This window comes from Equus caballus, chromosome 10, assembly GCF_041296265.1.
Source record: "Equus caballus isolate H_3958 breed thoroughbred chromosome 10, TB-T2T, whole genome shotgun sequence".
Lineage (NCBI taxonomy): Eukaryota > Metazoa > Chordata > Mammalia > Perissodactyla > Equidae > Equus > Equus caballus.
The window spans coordinates 82,905,892-82,927,037 of record NC_091693.1 but is presented as its reverse complement, the minus strand read 5'-3'; the positions used below and the strand labels follow the sequence as shown (position 1 = coordinate 82,927,037).

The 21,146-nt window shown below is 36.0% G+C and overlaps 1 protein-coding gene across 3 annotated transcripts in view; it reads right to left on the bottom strand.

Moving 5' to 3' along the window:
- LAMA2 (laminin subunit alpha 2) overlaps positions 1-20,945 on the bottom strand; it is a 541,014-nt gene extending 520,069 nt beyond the window's left edge. For all 3 annotated transcript variants that reach the window (XM_014734836.3, XM_070223794.1, XM_070223795.1), the window contains exon 1: positions 19,941-20,945. In XM_014734836.3, coding sequence (XP_014590322.1) covers positions 19,941-20,052 — 112 coding nt within the window. In that variant the 5' untranslated portion in view covers positions 20,053-20,945. The remainder of the gene's footprint in view (positions 1-19,940) is intronic.
- Positions 20,946-21,146: the final 201 nt, after the last annotated feature.

The window sequence follows — 21,146 nt, the reverse complement described above, 5'->3', positions numbered from 1 at the left end:
CCTTAGCTCTTACCCTGTACTCCCAGAACTCCTGGAAGTCAACTGCAGACTAATCTAAAAAACAGATTAGCAATAAAAAGAAGGGGAGATACGTATTCGAGCATGTATGTATTTAGGTATGTGGGTTTTTTTTTTAAGAAAAGCGATGTTTTTCCGTTATCCTTTCTGTCCTGTCCATGTGAGTGGAATGTTGACAAAATGTTGTGACAGAGGCAAATATATGTTGATTTTCAGCACTTGACCAAATATTGAATGCATAGCCATGGCATTCAGGCAAAGTTCCATGAGAAGCCAAGTATTTCAGATTAGATCAGCTATTCTCCTAGCTCAACCTTATCTCTATCACTTAATAAGGTCTAGAGACAAACTGCTCCAAGAAGGGCTGTTTATAAATGGGTCTAACTTACTGGTTTAAGCATTCTGACTACTACGCAAAATCAGCAATGTACATTGGGTATCGAAACATTTGGGGGGAAGTGTTTTCATTGGTTTCAGTAAAATTAAAAAATTGAAAAGTACTATATATTACGAATATCCTATTGAATTTAGAAATCTGTAAAACACAATACAATATGAATATCCTATCGAATTTAAGAACACATTTTAGAAATTATAACTTAAAGCATATTAAAGTTCAGTAGTAAAGAACCCAAGAATGACTAACCCATGTTCAATGATCACTTCTTTTTTAAAGAATTTGCTACCTTCATCTTCAGGCTCAAGTATAAGAATTATCTTAAGATTCTTCTAAATGGAGGTGTCCATGAAAGCTGACTTTGTGACCTACCTAGGTGGTACAGCTTTAAAACTAAAAAGAATTAAATAAAATAAAAATAAATTCAATTCTTCTTTTGAAGTGAGCACAGCTATTTCAAAATTAGACATGCTTGAGACTGAACTGGGATGTCTGGGCCCAGGAGCGATGTTGAACTCGAAGCAAATATTACATACACATGTTATGGAGGATTACACAGTTAAATTATACAGGTCAGCTCTTATCATAAGTAGTATTTCTTGGTTGCTCACTTAACATTTTGTTTGCTAATTTCAACATTCACTTTTATAATAAACATGCGTATATTTTCTAATGCACAAAATCAAATGCACCTAAATACTGTTTAAGTAGCATTTATCTCGCTACTTACACCAGGAAGCCAATGAGCACAAACCATTGTTTGACATATCAAATTAATGTGACATCCTCAAACCATATGGCTTTTGGGAATTGTGACAGTTAAACAATTGAAGAAAACCTTGAGACATATAAAGCTACTTTTAAAAGGAAATAAATCCCTTCCTATTTTTCCATAACTATTAAGGTTGGAAATTATATTGGTTTACAACCTGGAGAAAAGAAAGAATAGGCAAGTTAGCTTTCTTCTTCTTCTAATTTTTTTTCTCTTCCATTTCCCCACAATCCCTTTTTTATTGTTCTAATTTTGGTCTAGGTTTGCCATATATTTGTACCCACAGCAGAAGAGGACAGCTGCATTTTATGGCACCCACACTGACTCTCAGAGATATCTGAGACTTTGGTTGTGATATTAAAAACATATATGCTCGACATAACAGATAAATGTTGTCTTCTCTTGCACACAAACTCAATTATAAAGTCACCTAATTTAGATTAACTACGTGCTGAGGTAATTCCATTACATTAAAATATGTTTACTTCTGGTATATTCTGACTATATCTTACTCCTAATAAGCACCTCTAATCTGCTCTGAGAGCTGCACTCTGATTGCATTACCACTGCAGTAGTAAAATAAACTGTAGACGATGCCCACAAATCAGATTCCAGAGGTAGGAGTATAGTAACTGCAGTCACCATGTTGCAATAAGCAACAAGTACACAATTTTACAAGGAATTTTGTATTAAAATACCTCTAGTTAATAAGTAAAACCAAATTATTAATGCCATCTAACCAACGGAAGCAACGAGATAACTTAAGTTCACGTGGATGTTTATCCAATATGAAAAGTCATAACAAGAAGCTGGGTAGAGTAAAAGGAATCTTTTTTCATGTAAATGTGTCTTATTTAGAGAAAAAGTACACCAGTCAAATACTTCTTTACAATTATTGGTTAAATCTATGATGAGGTGTCTTTTCCTCTGGCTAAAGTAATCAAATTTGAGAAGTTACTAAAATGTGAAATTTGAAAGTAGAAAAAATCTCCAGCTTTATCAAAGCCAATGACTGCTTCTGCATTTCACCTAAATAACACACTACCAGACCCCAGTTTTAGTTTTCAAAATCTCTCAGAATGGATAAATTTTCAAAAATTAATTTTATGCTTCCAGCCTATTATCACAAGCTAACCTCTTTCCCCACTAACAATAAACCTAAACTTAATCCTTTGTTCTCCCAGTTCATCAATCCTGTTTCAGTTTACCAGCCTCTCTGATCAGCCATCCCCACAAACCTACCATTTCTTCTTCTGAATTGCTCTTTCCCTGATCTGCTCATCAAAATTCTTCTCTTCTGTTAGGCTCAGCCAAATTCTATCTCCTCTGCAAAGTTGCCCTATGAGATGGAAATCTTTACACTTCCCTAAGAATCTAAAAACATTTTTGATAAATTTATTAAAGCCTTTTCCACATACATACTGCCTGTATTAATCTCCCTGTGTATATACATTTACTCTTTTCTCTACTTTTATGAAAAAGTAGAGAAAACGCAGAAAAAACTATGTCTTGCTCATCTTTGTATGTACAGTATAGAAAATCTTTTCTTACTCGTAACGCATGTTCAACATTCTTATCTAATGAATAAACTGGGATTTTCCTTTTCCCATTATCATTATTATTATTTCTTTACCCCATGATCGTAATACTGTAAAACAAGTAGCTAACAAATGGTTAATAATCTACTTTAAAAGGTTAACAAAGTATATTTATTCTGTTTGGTAAGCCCATGTAGAATTTTCACAGAAATTTTAAATTTGCCAGAAAGCCTCTTAAAAAACAAAATCTTGCCATGTAGAGCATGTGTTTTTATCCTCATTCTTTTTAATTCTCTCTAAAAAGAGAGAGCAAGCGAAAGGAAGGGGTAGAAAGGAAAGTGATCAATTATAGTATCATTTCTTATCCCAAAGGTTAGCTAACCAAACATTTATGTTGCTGGAAGTAAGTAAACATCACTAGATCAAGATTATGCTTTCATTTTGGGAAAGTAAAACAATACAACCACTTTGGAGAACCATTTCCCCATGTCTTATAAAATTAAATATATTTCTTACCATGCAACCCAGGAATTCTACTCCTAGATAAATATGAGAAATGAAAACATATGTCCATGAAAAGACTTGTACATAACTCATATATGGCAAATTTATTCAAAATAGCTAAAAACTGGAAACCGTCTGAATGTCATCAACAGACGTTAAATTAAAAATTGAGATACGTTCATATGTTGGAAACTCTTGGCAATTAAAGGAGCAAAATATTGATGAAAACAAAAACATGAATGACTTTCACAGACATGAGGTGAAAGAATGCAGACAGAAAAAAGTACATGGTGATACATACAAGGAAATTCTAGAACAGATGAAACTAATCAGACAAGAGGTTGGAGGCGTGGTAGGAGCCTGCAAACAGCACATGGGACCTTTCTGGGAAAGGGGAAATGTTCTTCCTTGACTAGTGTGGCAGTTACATGGGTGTACACATTTGTCAAAGTCATCAACCTGTATACTCATGTGTGAATTGTATTGTATGTAAATTACACCTCAAAGAATTTGTTTATAACAAAGAGATTGTGCCTTTCTGTTACTCTGTAAATATCTTACAATCCAGACAGGCCTCGTTTCCTCAGCTAAAGAATAGCAACTGCAATAATACCAGTCCTTGGGGAATCTCAGGAATAGTTTAAACAAAGTAAAGAAAACGCCTGACATATAATTGGTACTACCCCTTTGGTAGAACAGAAAAATAAGTTAAGCTTGTGAAAGCTCAATGGACATAAGAGTTTTATGCTCAAACTATATTTTTCCCAAGAAATCTCATATACACATCTACGTAAATGTTCATAACCTAGATAATCATCAAAATACACATGAGAAAACAACAGTGGTTTAACTGCAAAGTATCAATTAGGCCAAGGCACAAATGGTTACCAGGAAGGTTAATTTTGGAAATAGTGTTAGTTATCTGGCTTAGCAGCTATACTACAGGAAACTGTGACCCAGAATATAATGTAAGCATAGAAAGATTTTCAAAGTTATCTGGTTTATAGAACTTAGGTAAGTACACATCAACCAATCTCCAACTAAAATTATAAAATAGTTTACTCTTTCATTTAGCTCCTTAATTCCTTCATCAATTAAAATTTGCATATAAGCAAAAGAAAAACATACACATCTTGGCAAAGACACATTATTCTGGCAACTCCCACACATACACAAGAAGGCTAATCTTAAACAGCTGTCTTTTCTTTAACTAAATTAACAATGCTTATTATATTCCGGCTTCCAGATGCAAAACAACGTTTGGTGTTACCATGCCTCCTTTCTGACCTGGCAATAACGCTAAGGGACTCAGCAGGAAATCGCCCTCCAGATACTCTTATCTTGGGAGATAGAAACAAAGGAAAATGCTTCTCTCGATGACTTTATTGTGGAATTAAAAATGCTTATTAAAACTGTTGTCAAGGGCATTTCTATTCCAAATCTGTTACTGTAAGTTGCGAACAGGATGCCTCCAAACCAAGCTGAAGAACTAAGACTGTGGGTGGCATAATGATGAAATATAAAGCTGTCTCTTGAGGTAGTTACTAACTCTGTGACTCTTTTTCTCCCCAGACAGGAAAGAGTAAAAAGAAGAGGAGAAGTCTAGTAAGGTTTAAGTACAGACCTAGTGGATGATCTTGCTATAGATAAAATTAAAATGTTCCTCCCATCAAAGTGGACTGAACAGATTTAGCCTACGCACTGGTCATCCCTGGGTCTCAGACCCTTGAGGGAATGATGGTTCTAGAACTAACGGCTTTAAGCTAGGGCAATTTCCCCTTTCAGTCCAGCGTCCTAAGAGCCCTTTTGAGCCAAAGAAAGGATTACTGCAGTTGGATGCTTACTTCTGAGATCTTCCAGGATAGATGAGGAGACGCCAGGACCAGCCCTCGCAAAACCAAAGTCCATCTTATTTGTCCCTTCCTTCAGCGCAGCCCCTCCGTCCCCAGCCTCCACAGCACGAGTTCTCCTACACATCCCGGAAACGCGTATCCAGATAAAAAATCTTATTCTAACAAAGGTTTTCCCCCTGAGCTTGAGACAAAAGAAATACTTTAATTTCAATCTTTAAAGAGACAGCTGTTCTAAGCACTATCTAAAATACTTAAATTTCTACAAGAGCTTGCATAATAAAGGATAGAATAAAAGAAAGTTACAAGAGAAAGCTACAATTAGAGCTTAAGATCCACAAAGGCTTTATAAAGACTTACTGCTGGAGAAAACTCACACATATGTATTTATGATCCATAAGTTTTAGCTCATTTTTATCCAATAGTTGCAAATACACTAAGAAATGTTTTCAAATGATTTCAGAAAGAAAAGAAGCCACCCTGAAACCAAGCAGTGGAGTTTAACAGAACTCTTCTATACAACTATGTAAATCAATGGTAGTTTCTTTGAAACAGAATTGAAAGCACACATAATGCATTTTAATGCAGACTATACAAAGACCCGAAGATCTGTAATTCTACTAAATGTCAACGATACTGTAACCCACTTATTGTAGAGTCAGATAGGAAATTCCACTTATAGTGAAGTAGAATGGAAGTTTAAAATTACGTCAATGGAATGTAATGCACAAAATATAATTTCAGCAATGGTGAATGTCTTATTAGAAAGAAATCTTGGTGAAACAATGATTTCACTGTAAGTCTCCCATATCCATCAAAGGGAATACTCAAAATAACATTAGATTTGAACATCAATATTTTAGTAAGTGAATTATAATAAATTTAATTTGTAATTCCCTAATATATGAAACCATACACAAGTCTACTATGAAAGACAGAAAATTGTGTGTTAATATAAAACAATATGGTATACATATTTTAAGTTGTGTCTAGTCATATTTACAAATAGAATGTAAAAATGAAATAAGCAATTCAATTTAGTGGATGGAGGAGTAAGAATCATCTTATGCACATGGATACATGAATGGATGTTTCCCTCTGGAGAACATGAGAAACCATAATTTTTGACTGAATCAACAAAACATGTTATAGATTATCTATGGATTTAATTTTCAAAACTCATAATTCTACCTTCCATACACATTATTATAATGTTGCAATTTTCATAATAACTTTCTCCTTTTTTTAATAAAATTTGCTACTTTCCATATTAGAAGAATTTATATAGAACAGAAATGTACGTCTGGGATTTAGAAAATCTGGGATTCTATTTCTATCGCTTCTTATTTGTATCAGGCTAAGTCATTCATTTTAAGTCTTGATACCCCTTTATTCCAACTGTAGGGGTATACTGCTTTATATGCCAGAGGACTCAAAAGCTTTGTGTAGAGGCATAGAAATGGTGGTAAAATGGTAAAACATCCTAGATGCCAGATGCTAAACAAATGGAAAGCATATGACAGCAGCATGGTAGAAAAGGAGGCTGTAATTAAAACCATCAGATAGGATTTGATTTTCTCTCTCCATGGAAATCATGACAACTATGTTAGGTCGTTACTTACATTTAGACATTTAGTTTATAGGCTCTGGTCTATCTGAAAGTTATATTAGCTAATAGCTGAACAGAAATTTTTTAAGTGTTTAATATTAATTCCCAGTTTCAGTAGTATATTTAACTTGGAAGAAACGCACTAGTATGCTAATATTTATATAGTTGGCTGCAGAGTTTCCTCATTATTTAATTCCTATGGTCTTTTCAATCATTGTACTGTCTCTTTATCCATGAAGAATACATACCAAGAGAATAAAAATCAAGGCTACATGCCACTTTTCTATTCCCTTTAAGTAAATTCCCAGTTGAAAATGCTGCTATGGCCTGGTGAGTTCACATAGAATTCAGTCGATATGCACTTCAATTGGTATAAAAAAAGAATAAAACGTATAATTTCAACACAAATTCTACCTCTCTCACACTCTCAGCATATAAACACAAATCAAGCAGGAAAAATTCAAGTACATAATATGATTAAGAATTTTACACTATACATATGATCTGCGGGGCTAAAGTGACAGAAGTGATCAGACAGGTGGATTCATCACTGAGGACCTGGAGGAAATGAGTTTTTAACTCCATTTTAAAAGTAGAAGAGGAGGTAGGATCTTCAAAAGTAGGGTGTGCTGAGGAAAGGAAGGTTTCTTCATGACTTAAACAGCTTAGTAAAGGCACGGATGGGGAGAATTTTCTTGTGCAAAAAGTGGGGGAAAAGAGATTAATTTGCAAACAAAGTAAAGCCGGAATCCTTTTCAAGTGATGAGCTTAGAAAGTGTGGAGGAGTTAAGAAGGAAATTGATGAGGAGCCTTGAATATTAATTTCTGTGATATATTTAAAATGATAGCTGGTAAGCTCCTAGAAGCATCACTTACATTTAAATATTTAACTAAATATTTAAATATTTAATTGGTCGTCTTTAAGCATTCCATGGTCTGCACCTTTCCTTTATGTGCTAGTAAATTCTATCTTTGGCTCCCTTTTCTGCACTTGAGTAGAAATTTTAACTGCCTACTTCTGATTGCATCATATTCTTAACTATCACCTTATTTTTTCAATACCCATAAGCACGTGTTCTTTCTAAAAGTTAGCTCTCCTTTCTCTATAATTCCATCATTCAGTACTTATTGTGACCCTTCTATGTGCCAGGCTCTGTGCTATGCAATTAAGAGAAAGTGGTCACCACACAAAATCAGCTTTGCCTGGCCTTACATCAGAGTTCCATTCATAAAATAAGGAAAAGAATGCAGGTACCATGTGTCTTGGACTACAAATCTCTTTTATTAATTCTACATATGTCACCATTTTGATTGCTAACAACTCCAAGAAAGAGACCACCTCCAAGGGCACAGTACATGCATTTATTTGATATACTGTGGAGGCCTAGGGAATAGTTTTTTAAAGCTTTTTTTTTTCTGAAATAAAAAAAGACTTCTGTGGCATCTAAGAAGAAACAAAGAAAAGTGGAAACAGATGCCAATCAAGTCACTCTACATAAGTTATCTATATTTTATCACTAGAACTTTCATCTGAAATGGGCATTTTAATTTTAAGTCTTATAATTCTCACCCAAAAGGCCTCACATATAGAAAAGTTCTGATTAACTCAAGAAATACACATCACTCATCCAAAGCTCAAAAATTGCTCAGCTCTTCCTGGAATATCCTTAAGGAAAAAAAAAAAATCTCAAAAACTTCTAAACTATCTTATTTATCACCCAAGTGGTACTGACAACAATACCTTGTATCTGTGCACACTGTGTTTCAGGATTTGTGGAAATTTACATCTTACAAAAAGATTTATTTAGACTATAAAAATATTAGGAAAAAAAGTACATGTAAAATTTTTTTTAAAGAAATCCTTTTGGTCTGTCCAAAAAGAGTGGCTTCTTCATTCATTTTACAGGTTTTTATTGAGTGCCTACCACATGCCAGACTAGAGACTGAGATAGAGCAGTAGATAAAAACAAAAGACAAAAAAATCCTATCATTTTGAAACCTACCTTATTAATTTCTAACTGCTACACAGTTGAAGATGCTGGAAGAGAAACTAGTTGATTAAATGTCGTTCCAGCTTTCTGCAATAGCAACAGCTCTTGAAGTTTGTCTTAAATATGATTGGACTGGTTTTTCAACTTATTACATAATTGAAAATCATAAACCGTACAGATTCGTCACATACATGAACCAATTTTGACCTAATCCATGGAATTATGTTCAGAGCGTCTGAACACGGTCATGTGTTAATTTAAAACAAAAATGTATGGATCTCCTAGAAGCTGGAAAATGGCCTGAGAGCACAACACATAGTCCAAAGGAATTAATACTTAAAGATAAAATTTTAGACTAGATGGGTAAGGAACTTTAGGATAGTGTTGCTTTCTCAGCACATCTTAAGTAGCACCATGCCAGGAACTCTATGGATAAAATTAGTCCTTGAAAGTTGAGTGAAAGATATTTTGTACAAGCTTGAGGAAGATAATAAAGAGAAATAAAAAAGTATTTTGAAGACTTTTTAAATATATCATTGTCTAAATATAAAGTGTATCCATAACTATCTGCAAAACCAATAAAGATAGGCTATGCATTGTAAAGTATTTCCCTTCCACGCCACTTAACTTTTTCTGTGTTACTGGGAAGTATATGGCGCACACCAAAAATGGAAGGAGGATATCCCATGGTTCTCAATACAGAAGAACTAACTGTATTAACAGCCACTGGAGGAAGAAAAAAAAAATCAAAGAATGGGGTGAAGCAAAAGTTTATAAACCAAAAATGTCTTTGACCAAACCCAACCTTTGACCAAAGTATCATTTATGATAATAATGAATAGTATTATTAATAATATTATTTGCATGTCACATTTTATTTAAGCCTTATAACAACCCCATAAGATAGACTTCAACATTATACTGTCAATTTTTTTAGAGGGAAAATTCAGTTTGAGAATAGTTTAACGACTTCTCGGTTGTTTAGCATCACATCTTTAAAAAGAACTGGAGGAAAAACTTGCATTTTGGTGTTCCAATTATAAGTCCAGCGACTTTTCTAATACCAGAATGAAAAACTGAAGAGTTGTATATTATGTATTAAGCATGATTGCAACTTTTCGAATGGTAAAAGAGCCTATAGGAAGTATTTTGCCTGAAACATTTTCAAAATCTGATGTTTCCAAGTTTAGAAAAACAGGTTTCTGTGGAGATATTTTGGGGATTATATGATTTGCTGAGGTAGTTTTGGTTTTGCCTTTCTAGAAATTTACCATTAGATTTAATACACAGGTAGACACACTAAAAATTCTCCCTATCCAGGTTGGCATTAAATAATGTGTCCCAAGACTATTTTTTCACCTCAGTGATTAGAGAAAGTCCAAATAAACAGAGTTTATATTGAGAGCTTTTCTACAATCCAATTAGAATTTCCACTGAAGACTGTCCTGAAATTAACCTCCATTGTGTCAAACATGCTGAATTGTCATCTGTCCCCAAACAGATAGCAGTGAGGACATGTACTTCATAGGCTGAAAATAATAATCTTTAAGGAACACTTACTATATGCTATATATTTTTCTGACACATTACATATGTTAAAAGAGTTCTTAAAAAATTATCAATCTCAAGTAAACACATGTCCAAAAATGAGGGATTCCTAGAAGAAAAAAAAAGTGTATTCTATCATCTATGAAACATAAATAGCCACAAAGTATTGCTAAAATTTCCATCCTGTTGCCTGTTTAAACCACTTCTCACACTGAGCTACTAACATAACTACTAGCTAATTATAGGACCTTGTGTTTCTTCCTATCTCTGTTACCGACGTTGTGTGACCTTCAGAAAATTCTTCAGTCTCTCTGCAGTGGCATAAATAGTTTGCCATCTATAATCTCTTAGGGTCTACTCAAAGAAACTTTTGGAATGTTTTGCTCTTGTTAAGCAAAAAAAATATATATATATATTCACATATGCAAACGTCATTTCTGAGCTATGTGATCAAACAATAAAGGAGAAAAAAGAAAAGAGTTAATATTTACTGATTAGCTGCCAACTATTTTCACATATATTACCTAACAATTTTATTTTACTCATGGGAAATTTAAACTCTGTTGACTCAGGTTTTTGCTCAGTAAAAGAAGTGGTAACCTGGCTATGAATCAATTCTAACCATCCTCAAGTCTATACCTTTTCTACTATTCAAGGTTATCTCCAAAGCAGAGGAATGTGTATGGAAATTGAAGGTATAAGGAGACATACGTTAACAAGAGTATTTTTTGCAGGATAAGCTATGAAGTTCAGAATAGCGAAATACTACAACACAAATTCCAACTAAAACTGAATTTACACATTTGTGTTTTCAAGGATATGAGTAAATTCCTTCATCAACAGCCTCAGCTGAGTTGGTAATCCACAGCATTAGAGGAAAAGTGTTGCTTTAAACCAAAGAATCTCTTGGCACCAAGACAGTTTTTAGACTTAATTCATTTTTCTTGAGGCATTTTGAAAATTCACATTTATTGAAGCACTAATAGATGCTCCATGTTTTATATTCATTGTTTTATATACTCATGACAAACCAGTGAGATAAAGGAGCTCCCTGAAATGACAATTGCACTACTTCATGCTCTCTTTCATAATTTCAGTCTCATTCAGTAACTGAAAAAGGCATGGCAGGCAATAAGCCAGGAAATCGTGGTGGCTATATAGACTTTTGAAAAAATATATTTGATGCAGCGAACTCCACTAGCCCTATTTCCCCTTTAGAATAGGACCTTATATGTTACAAACAACTTAAAAGAGATTACATTTTAGGGTTTTAATGGTGCAGCCACCAGAATGAAAAATATAATGATCTCATTTACAATTTATTCTGCGGTCCGTAATTATTTATCAAGGCAACTAGGCTTTTCTGTAAATTCAATTTTTAGGTTCATTGTTTTATATATTCATTGTTTTATATATTCTTATAAGAGAGTTTTATAAGTTCTTAGAATAAGATGCTCTTATCCTGGATTTTTTGATAAAATTGAAAATCTAATGATTTAAGAAAACAAATCAAATAGCAATATGATAAATAAGTTAATTAGGTACTGAGAGTGCTAAACTATAAATGATACATACACACATACAACACACATACACACTGATGTCATCCACCCATCCATATATACATACTCTCAAAATCTAGAAGGTTTGCAAAATTTTCTGTCTTCAATGAGAAGTTCAACTTCAGTTGGAACTCTTTGAATCCTCTTATGAAGATGCTCGTGGTCTACATTTTTTCAGAAGGAATTTTCAGAGTAACCCTGCTCTGATTCTTAGGTGTATCCACTTGGTTCGTGCTCTTGTCATTCGCTGACATATACATTGACTATTTTTTAAATAATTCATTACATAATAAACATCATTATGTTTCTAGTCTGCTGAAGTAGATTCTATAAGTTGACTTTAGACAAGCCAATAGTCAATTAATACTTTCTTATAGTTCAGCATCCAGTAATCCAAATCCTAAGAATTTAAAGCCTAAAATTTGATGAATACTTTTGAATTTATGCATAGTTTTAAGTCATATGTGTACGTATACTTCTGCATAGTTTTATTTCTGTGTGTGTGTATGTTTAAACGAAAAAGACCCCTCAAGACTATACATATTATTTCTTATTCTTCCATAATATCTAGTGAATCTCCTGTTTCAAATTAGACTACTAACATAACTCAGAAATGGATATATGATTTTTTTCCAAGGTATTTTATAAAAGATAAGGTAGGATCTAAAACTCCAAAGGAGATGACAACTTAGCATCTATAAAATCAGGAGCAAGAACATATTCTAACTTCTAATTCTAAAACTAGCATTGCAATTTGAGTTTGTCCTTGCCAAGTTGCTAGGCATCTATTTTCCTTCTATAAAATGAGGATAATTAAATTAATCTACTAAACAGCTCTACAATGTAAATAAACATGCAAATGTTCACAATGTGCTAGATACTATTAAACCAATCTAAAGCATCTGGCACTCAAGATGCAGCTAAAATGAAGAGCCTTGGGCAGGTGCACAGCCCAGTGGCCGGCTAAAAGGACCGTACATGGAAAGACATCACTAACTTTGCACAAGGTGCCCTTCTTAAGTTCCAGGCACCAAACAGTAACTCAGGTCTTCATCACGCAGAATTTGCATAGATTAACTTGCTGTTTGAACTAGATTAGGCCTGTCACAGGAAGCCAGTGCTATGAGTAATAACCCACTAATAGACTGTCCTCTATGATCTTTTTCTAAATGTCACGTGTCCAAATAAAAGCCAAGTAGTCTAAAGCTCCCTTGTTAAAACCCACATTCAAAATGACTGCAAAAAAGCTGGGTTTTTTTTTTTTACCCATATTGTACATCTTTGACAAGCAAACGGCTAGCTTTAACTCATCGTGTAAATTTAGATTATGCCTCAAAGCTATCTTTAGACAGTAATTATCTGTGGCTTTTAATAAGAAGAAAGATTTAAGTGAAGTTTTGCCTTACATATACTCTTAAAAGTTACATTTGCTAGAATCATCTCTTTGAAAACCATATTTTATTCACAAGCAGGATACAAAAGGGAAAAAAAAGGAAGGAAAGGAGAAAGGGAGGGAGGGAAGGAACGAAGGAGAGAGAGAGAAAGAGAAAAAGAGAAAGAAAAGAAAGAAAGAAAGAGAGAAAGAGAAGCTATGCAATTTTCTTCACCTAAATTTGTTCTAAATGATTGAATTTAGTCAGGACAAAATTGCATTACTTTACTCCAAAGGTTACTGCAAGACTTACAGTGATCCTTAAAGAAGTTATAAAAATCGAAACAGCCCATAGAATAAGTTTCTGATTGTAAAACTAGGTAACATTTCAAAGTTCATTTCCTAAAAGAAGTCATCAGATCAATACATCATTGTGTCATTTTTAACAATAGTATCTAAACTTTAGCTCTGATATCGAAACGAATAATAAAAAGAGAACTCCAAGGTACACATGTATCCACGCGGGATTGTGAATAACTTATTTTTGTTTTAACATGCACATTAGTTAAAATAACTCTAAGAAACCTATGGCATATTTCTAAGAACACTGGGGCAAAACAAAAGAAAATATAGAAGTTTCCTGCACTTGAGTTTTTTTGAGGTGTTGATATTCTTTTAATTGTGAAATAGGATTGAGATGCCAAAAGGAAAAAAAAAAGTTTTACAAAGATGCATCTGAGCTTCCCAATAATAAGGTTCTTGAGATGGAATCCTCTGGAATGGAGTCACTTAAACATGCTCTATGAATGGGAGGTTTTGGGCAGGAGATGAATCTATAATAATTATACACTTGGACCGTTGGTCCAGTCCAATGGATTCAAGCCTGCTTGAGAAAAGAAATATTAACTATTATTTCATTCATTCATTTAACTCTGCTCAAAACTCTCCAATTCCACCCATCTCACTCAAACTAAAAGGCAAAATCTTTACATTACCCAGCCTCCCATTACTTCTCTGATCCTTCTCACTGTGCCTTTTCATAAGCCTGTTCCCTGGGCTGAGAGTTGTCTTCCACCTGATGTCTGTATGAATCGCTCCCACATCACCTTCAAGTGTTTGCTCAAGTGTAACCTTCTCAATGAGGTCGGCCTTCATCACTCTATTTAAAGTGGCACCAACCTCCCTCCACTCCTAGAACTCCTGACTCTCTTACCTTGCTGTATTTGTTCAGGAATCTCATCACCCTCTACATTCTGTACAATATAGGTATCCATTACGTTACTTGTTCATTACTTATTCATTACATTTCTGTCTTCTCAACTGCAAAATAAGCTCGACATGAGCAGGGGTTTGTTTTTTTTTTGTCTGTTTTACTCACTGAACACATTCATTCATTAACTACATTCCAATACACATAGGCCCAACCCCACCGACTTCCTGCACAAATTCTGACCTTGGAACGCAGTCGACCAATTGGCACAGCCCAGAATTAGTCTTCTTTCTGTCTGCCTGGTATACACTGAGCCCAGTATGAGTCTTGAGAACATGTGCCAATCTAAGGTTGGCTTTACTCTCTCCCTCGTTTTCTCATTCACTGCAAGTAGGCTTCTGCCTAATTTCTCACTTAGCTACCCATTTCAGAGTTGTGACTATACACAAATCCTAAATCCTAATCTTCTGGATTAGAAGCTAAACAAATTGTTTGGCCATTGACAACATTTTCTTCCTCATCTTTTTACACAGTCTCCAGCTGCTAAATAAGGACATACTGCAAACTAGACAGACGACCTGGAGTCATCATTTTTTTTATTACCCTGCTTGGAAATTCTTCCAGCCAGGCTCCACCCTCATGGTAGAATCCTACTGGATAGTTATGCTGACTGGAATCAAGCATGCATTTGATACATTCTTTGGACTCATAACTTAGACAGCCAGCCACCCCACGCATCTTGCTATGTATAGACTAGGTTGAAGTTAGTTTTCCCTATTCTGGATCCTATTAGGTCCCAATTCCTCCTCTTCCATTGTGGCCCAGAATTGTGGTCCTGTAATCCTAAAGCACATTATGAAAGAAGATGAGACCTCATATAAAGTTTAAGAGAATTTTTTTTATAGTTCACTGCTAAATCTAATGGGATCAAAAGAAGGAACAATGATTCAGTCACAGGGGTCCAAGTTGAAATGTCCGGCACATTAGTCATTGTCAACGAATAATGAGTATTTATTAAATACACGAATAGAAAAATAGTGACAATGATCTGCCTCAGATAAGTAGGAACTGAGAAAATACGGAGATGTGAAATCTACCAAAAAGCAAAATTTTGAGTCATAGCTATTGCAATTTATTTGAAAGATTTAAGAATTGCAAATCCTACTCCTTCAGAATTTGTTCTTCCTATTTTACTAAATCTCTCCCATAAAATACGGACTCATGATTTTCTTACAGCAGTCATACCTGGCTATAACTTTTGGGATACCCATTTGACTTTTAAAATAACTACATATAAAGAAGGTGAAAAGTGTAGTTATTACAGTATAGATGACAGTTATCCCATATTTCAGGAGCTTGAGTAACTGAAGAGAATGAAGAAGCATTGGCAGAGCATGGGCAATATTTTCATAATCCTTAGCAACTCCTGATATAGATTCAGTTCATTACTTAGCATGAAATCCTAGGATAGAAAACTTTTAGGCATAAGATAGACCAGCACTTTTTATACACTATGTGAGATAAAAAATATAAAATTTGTCACTTTAACAATTCTACTAATCTATAATGTAATAGTCAGTATTGAATATGTTCTTATTCTCAGCTATACATTTTGTCTGTTATGAATCATTTTTACTAAACCATTAGGTCAGTGAGTAGTGAGCACGCCAACAAATTACATATGTAGCAAAAGAAAATACCAAATAAAATTAATTCCAGGTTCACGGCCACAACAAACCCCCTGAAAAGTTCTCAGGTAATTTACAAGGTGTCCTCACATTTTGTAACACAACATGTTTTAGAACCATGCAATTGACAGTGATGTGGAAACTTCTAAGTATTCTTGCCAAAAATATGAGAGAATCGTCTCAAACATGGTTTTATCTTAAAACCCAGAAGGCATCTAAAAACACATTTATACACATTTAATATTTTCTTGACATGTTTAAGAATTGTGCACTCCAAGAAACAATAGAATGTAACACCAGAATCTTGGGGACTCGGAAAAGGACTGAGACTTGCAGAGTAACTTCCTCTCTGTAGAACAGCCCATCCTAAATCATCCCTGACAAGTTGTACATCTGACCACTGTGTGGACATTTCCAGAAGCTACGTGCTCCAACACAACCCAGTTATTTCTGAACAGCTCAGAATGGGGAGGGGCAGGGAGAGGGAGGAGGCTCCCCCCTATTTTATTTAACTCAACAGTTCCTCTTTGTCATATTCTGTGGATCCAAGTTCAGGCTGCAGAAAGGACATTTTAGTCTCTCTTCCAAATAACAAGCCTTCCAAAAATTCGAGGATATCTCATGATTTCCCAAGTCTGCCTTTCTCCAAATTAACAGTCTTTACTTGGAATAGTCCTCCTCTGAAAATATTTTCAGACTCCTATTCTGCTCTTCCTCCTCTGAATTTTTATCCCTTTGTCAATGAGGCACCCAAATGTGTCCTAAACCAACAAACCCATCTGCTTCTGAGTTTTTTTATAAAAGTGAGTTAACTTTTCTGTCACTGTGTCACACTCTCTGTTCATATTCAACTTGCTTCAGTTCAGACTGTCTTTTCTCATACTATTTTTGTACTCATTCCTGAACATATAAAGGACATGATAAATTTTCAGAAGAGGGCAAATGAAATTACTTAACATCTGGATACAAATAATAAACCTAACTCCGTGTAGCTTCTGCTCATGGTCCAGGCTATAAAGACCTTTAAAATTCCTGAATCTATTATTAACCAGCTTAGCCACCTGAATCCACTTTGGACCACCTGCTCTTCTGATAAGACTGGATTTTATGTTTTTCCATCAAGTCATTACTAAGACAAATGAACACAGGGAAACCCCTGTCACACTCCTAGAGACTTCTTTCTCAATTGATCTTGATCCACTATGCAATAGTCTTTGGAAACTATTTTCAATCAATTCCAATTTACCTACCATCACATTTCCATTTCCAAACATTATTCATGAGAATATCTGGAAAAGATTTTATCTACTGTCTTGCTGAAATGCAGAAACACTTTGACCACATCGTTCTCCTATTTTATCAATGTTAAATCTAGTTAAAGAATTTCCTTGGAATATCATTCTTCCTGAATCAATGCTGTTCATTCTACCATTCAGTATCCTATAGAAACTACACAAAATTTTAAGAAAAAATAAAAAATCAAACAAAAAGCTAGTTTTTAACTGAGTTGCAACATCTAAAAATGGTTGCTTCATGTCAACATTCATAATAAATTGGCACCATACTATAAGGGAAAATAGCACTCATGCCAAACCATTAGTGCTTGGCCAGGAAGCTCAACGCTAGTATAAGTGAAAAGACAAAAACTGATGATAGCCAGGAAAACACCTCTTCAGTCAAACTCATATCCAATGAGCTTCACTGAGAGCTTGCATTATCAGAACAACATTGAAAAGGAAGTATAGCTTCAAAAAAATAAATGGAAGAAATCTGGGTACCATAAGAAGGGAACTTTAGCATAAACATTACTAGAAGCACTTTCAGTTGTTAAAAATTAAGTTATTATGAGTTCATGAACTTAAGTCACAGCTACTCCCAGCCTTAGGGTTTGAAATTTGTCCACCAAGAATAATAGCTGAAGGTCTAATAAGCTCATCTATATAAGGCATGTTTAAATTAGAAAGCACTATACAAATTTAAGGTATTATGAAATACATTTTATATACACTTTTAATATGAACAGGTTTCAACCATTATATCCTTGAGCCAGTCTCTAAACATGTTGCAAATGATCCGTAAAATATACAATAATAGATTTTAGAATACAGAATATAGCAGTCTATAGTAGATTCCATGTTATAGTTATTTCACCCAGAAGTCCTTATTGTACATGTATATGATGTTCAAGCGATCTTTCAACAGAATGGCAGCATAAACGCCCTTCTGCGTTCAACTCAACTTGTGCCTGGACCATAGAAATCAGAGTGAATTTTATTTCAAACAAAAAAAGAGAGGAGGAGGAAGGAAAGGAGGGAAGGAGGAGAAGGGAGAGAAGGAGGAATTATCAGAAAGGGGAGGGAGAGCATGCTAGGAAAAATTCTCAGGAACCCACTTGATCCCTACTCTGCATGCTTTGAGCTTCTGCCCCACTCCAAGTAAACAGAAGGGTTGGTAAGCTTGGCTTCTCTTCACTCCCAGCTGCCTAACAGTTTTAAAGTACTGTGTATTCTTAAAACATATCACATAACTGAGCAAGGTTAATCTTTAAAAGCAGTATTTTTAAAAATCAGCTGCCAGAGATATTCTCAAAATCACTCTCATAAATTCTATTAAGCCACATTGACCCCATTTTACTTCTCCGAGAAGGAAAAGCAAAAATAGAAGAAAAAAGTTATATGGTGAACTTAAGGTCATTTTTATCCTAGGAATTTTAATCAGAGTTATTATTGTAGCAAGGAGCTTAGAGTATTTTTTCACTCCTTCTAAAATAAAATAGTACTGCTAGAAATCCTGATTATCAAAGAAAAACTATCAAAACTGTTAGACACAGCTTTATTCCAGTTAACTAAAAGAGGGATAAGTATATTTCAAAACTTTGGCAGGTTCAGCCTCATCAAAACTTCCAAAAGCTGCTAACCTCCAGATTTCGCACTCTTAGGATAAATACTTTGATATTTGAAAACAGACCTTAAATATTTGTTAAATATTTTTTTACTTTGATAGATGGTCTCCCACTTACAGAAATGTTTGGTGAAATAATGCATTATAAATTATGTTTTAAAACGCTGCACATGTGCTTCCTTTAAATTCATGATCATAAAATAACTCTTCAAAGACTCCCAAGTTTCTGAAAGGATGGGCATATAAACACCAAGGCACTCTGAAGAGAATAATTTGAGTTACACTAAGTACAACTGTTTTCCAAAGTCCCCTGAAGCGTCTATCTGGTCACTGCGGTCTTAGTTAAAATACAGATAACACAGAAACCTTATCTGTATCTAAGTAACAGCAGAAATTTCACTATAATAAAATAAGGTATCTGAGAGAGGATGTGGGTAAAGAAAAGGTGAGGCCGGAGGCGCCATTGCCAGAAAAGAAAATATCCACATACATACTTCACTGCCTTACAAATCCTCTTCAAATAGTGAGAAACAAAGTCCCTTTAACTAAAAAAGATGTGTGAGCTGCCCTCCATACCGTTCCAAGATGGACCACAGCTTGGGGAACTTTTCTCTGTCGGGATGGAATCTGATTTGGAGAAACTTTTATTAAATTTTCAATTGGTTAAAAGTTTGCCTCTTAGAAAGATTTCGGAAATCAATTTGCAGGGTGTGTAGTCACAGCAAGTCCTCTCAGAGAAGAATGAACGTGAAAAGCGCCTCACGTTCTTTGGAGGAGGTAGGCAATTCCCCTACACGGTGTACTCGAAGAGCTGAAAGTGAACTTGAACCAAGTTTAGCCCCTCTCGCCCCAAAGCGCACTCCCCAAGGGCAAAGCAAGAAAGCGGTCCCTGGCCGGCAACTGTGGGAAGGAGGACGGGACCGGCGAGGGGCCGCGAGCCCGGCAAAGGATGTAATCTAGAGCCCGTGCCTAGACTGTACCTCTCTGCTGATGCGCCTGTGGCTGCCGCTGCTGCTGCGGCCGCTGCGCCCGGCCGCCCCCGAGGCCCCCGCCGAGCAGCAGGACCAGAAGGAGCCGGGCGGCTCCGGGCATCGCGGTGGCTCCGAGTGGATCCGCTTCTTGGGAGCCGGAGGAGTCGCTGCGCCCTCGCCCCTGGCCCTGGCTTGTGAGCTGAGTGAGCAGCAGCTGCTGGGTTAGAGGAGGAGACAGGCCCCCGTGGCTTTGGCTTGGCCGCCGACGGAGGATGGGGGGAGAAAGAGGACACTCCCCCGCGCTCCCCCTCCCGGGCCCTCGCCCCACAGAAGGCCCGGCACAGGCCCTTAAAGGGTCCTCGGTGCAAAAGACCTTGCCTCGAGCGGTCCTTCCCTCTGAGAGGGGATCATTCTCAGCTTGATCTGCCAGCTGAACTTCTTTTAAATTAAAGGAAGTAATTGATATGAAAGCACTTTGTGATCTGTAAAATCCTTACACATGGAAAGCATTATTTGTGGGAAATCTGCCTAGCGAGGAACTTTACCAAGGCAGGGGATACGTACCTCGTGAGAAAGGCCTGGGCAGGGCTGTGCCGGCCCTGTGTGTCCAGGTGGCCCACGTTGGAGACAGGACCGTACCAAAGGACTGGGGGCCCACATGTTACCAGAGGGTGGAAGGTGGTCCTGGGACACTGCAAATCAAGCCAGGGGACTAAACTGCTTGATAGACTGCTGCCGGGGCAGGAAAGAAAGGACAGAAGAAAGTAAGCGCCCTTGCTGCACTGCAATGCCTGTGACCAATAGAAAGGTTAACATTAAGGTTTTCAGTTCAGTCACGAGACATTTATTTAAAGCTGCTAAAACCCCTCTTCAGCTGTTTCCTTTCAGACTCAAAATTTCATCTTTTCCAGTCCCCATTTCATCCTTTAACTCAACAGAATTTCTGGGGTTTTTCTGCCACCCCAGGCTCAGATGACAATTCCTTACTAATTTTTTGTTTGTTGGTTTCTTTCTGGTGTGTGGTTCTCATCAGGTTTGGAACAGCTCCTTACAGGGTTTTTATGAGACTTGTAGGATGTCATTTGGCTTCCTCTGTGATTGGGGGATACTGCTGGCACAGGTGTACTGTGAGGGCAGAGTGCTAGTTGTCCTGTAGTGGACGGGACAGTCCTACACCATAAATTGTCCTCCACGCAGGGCTGAATGGGCCACTGG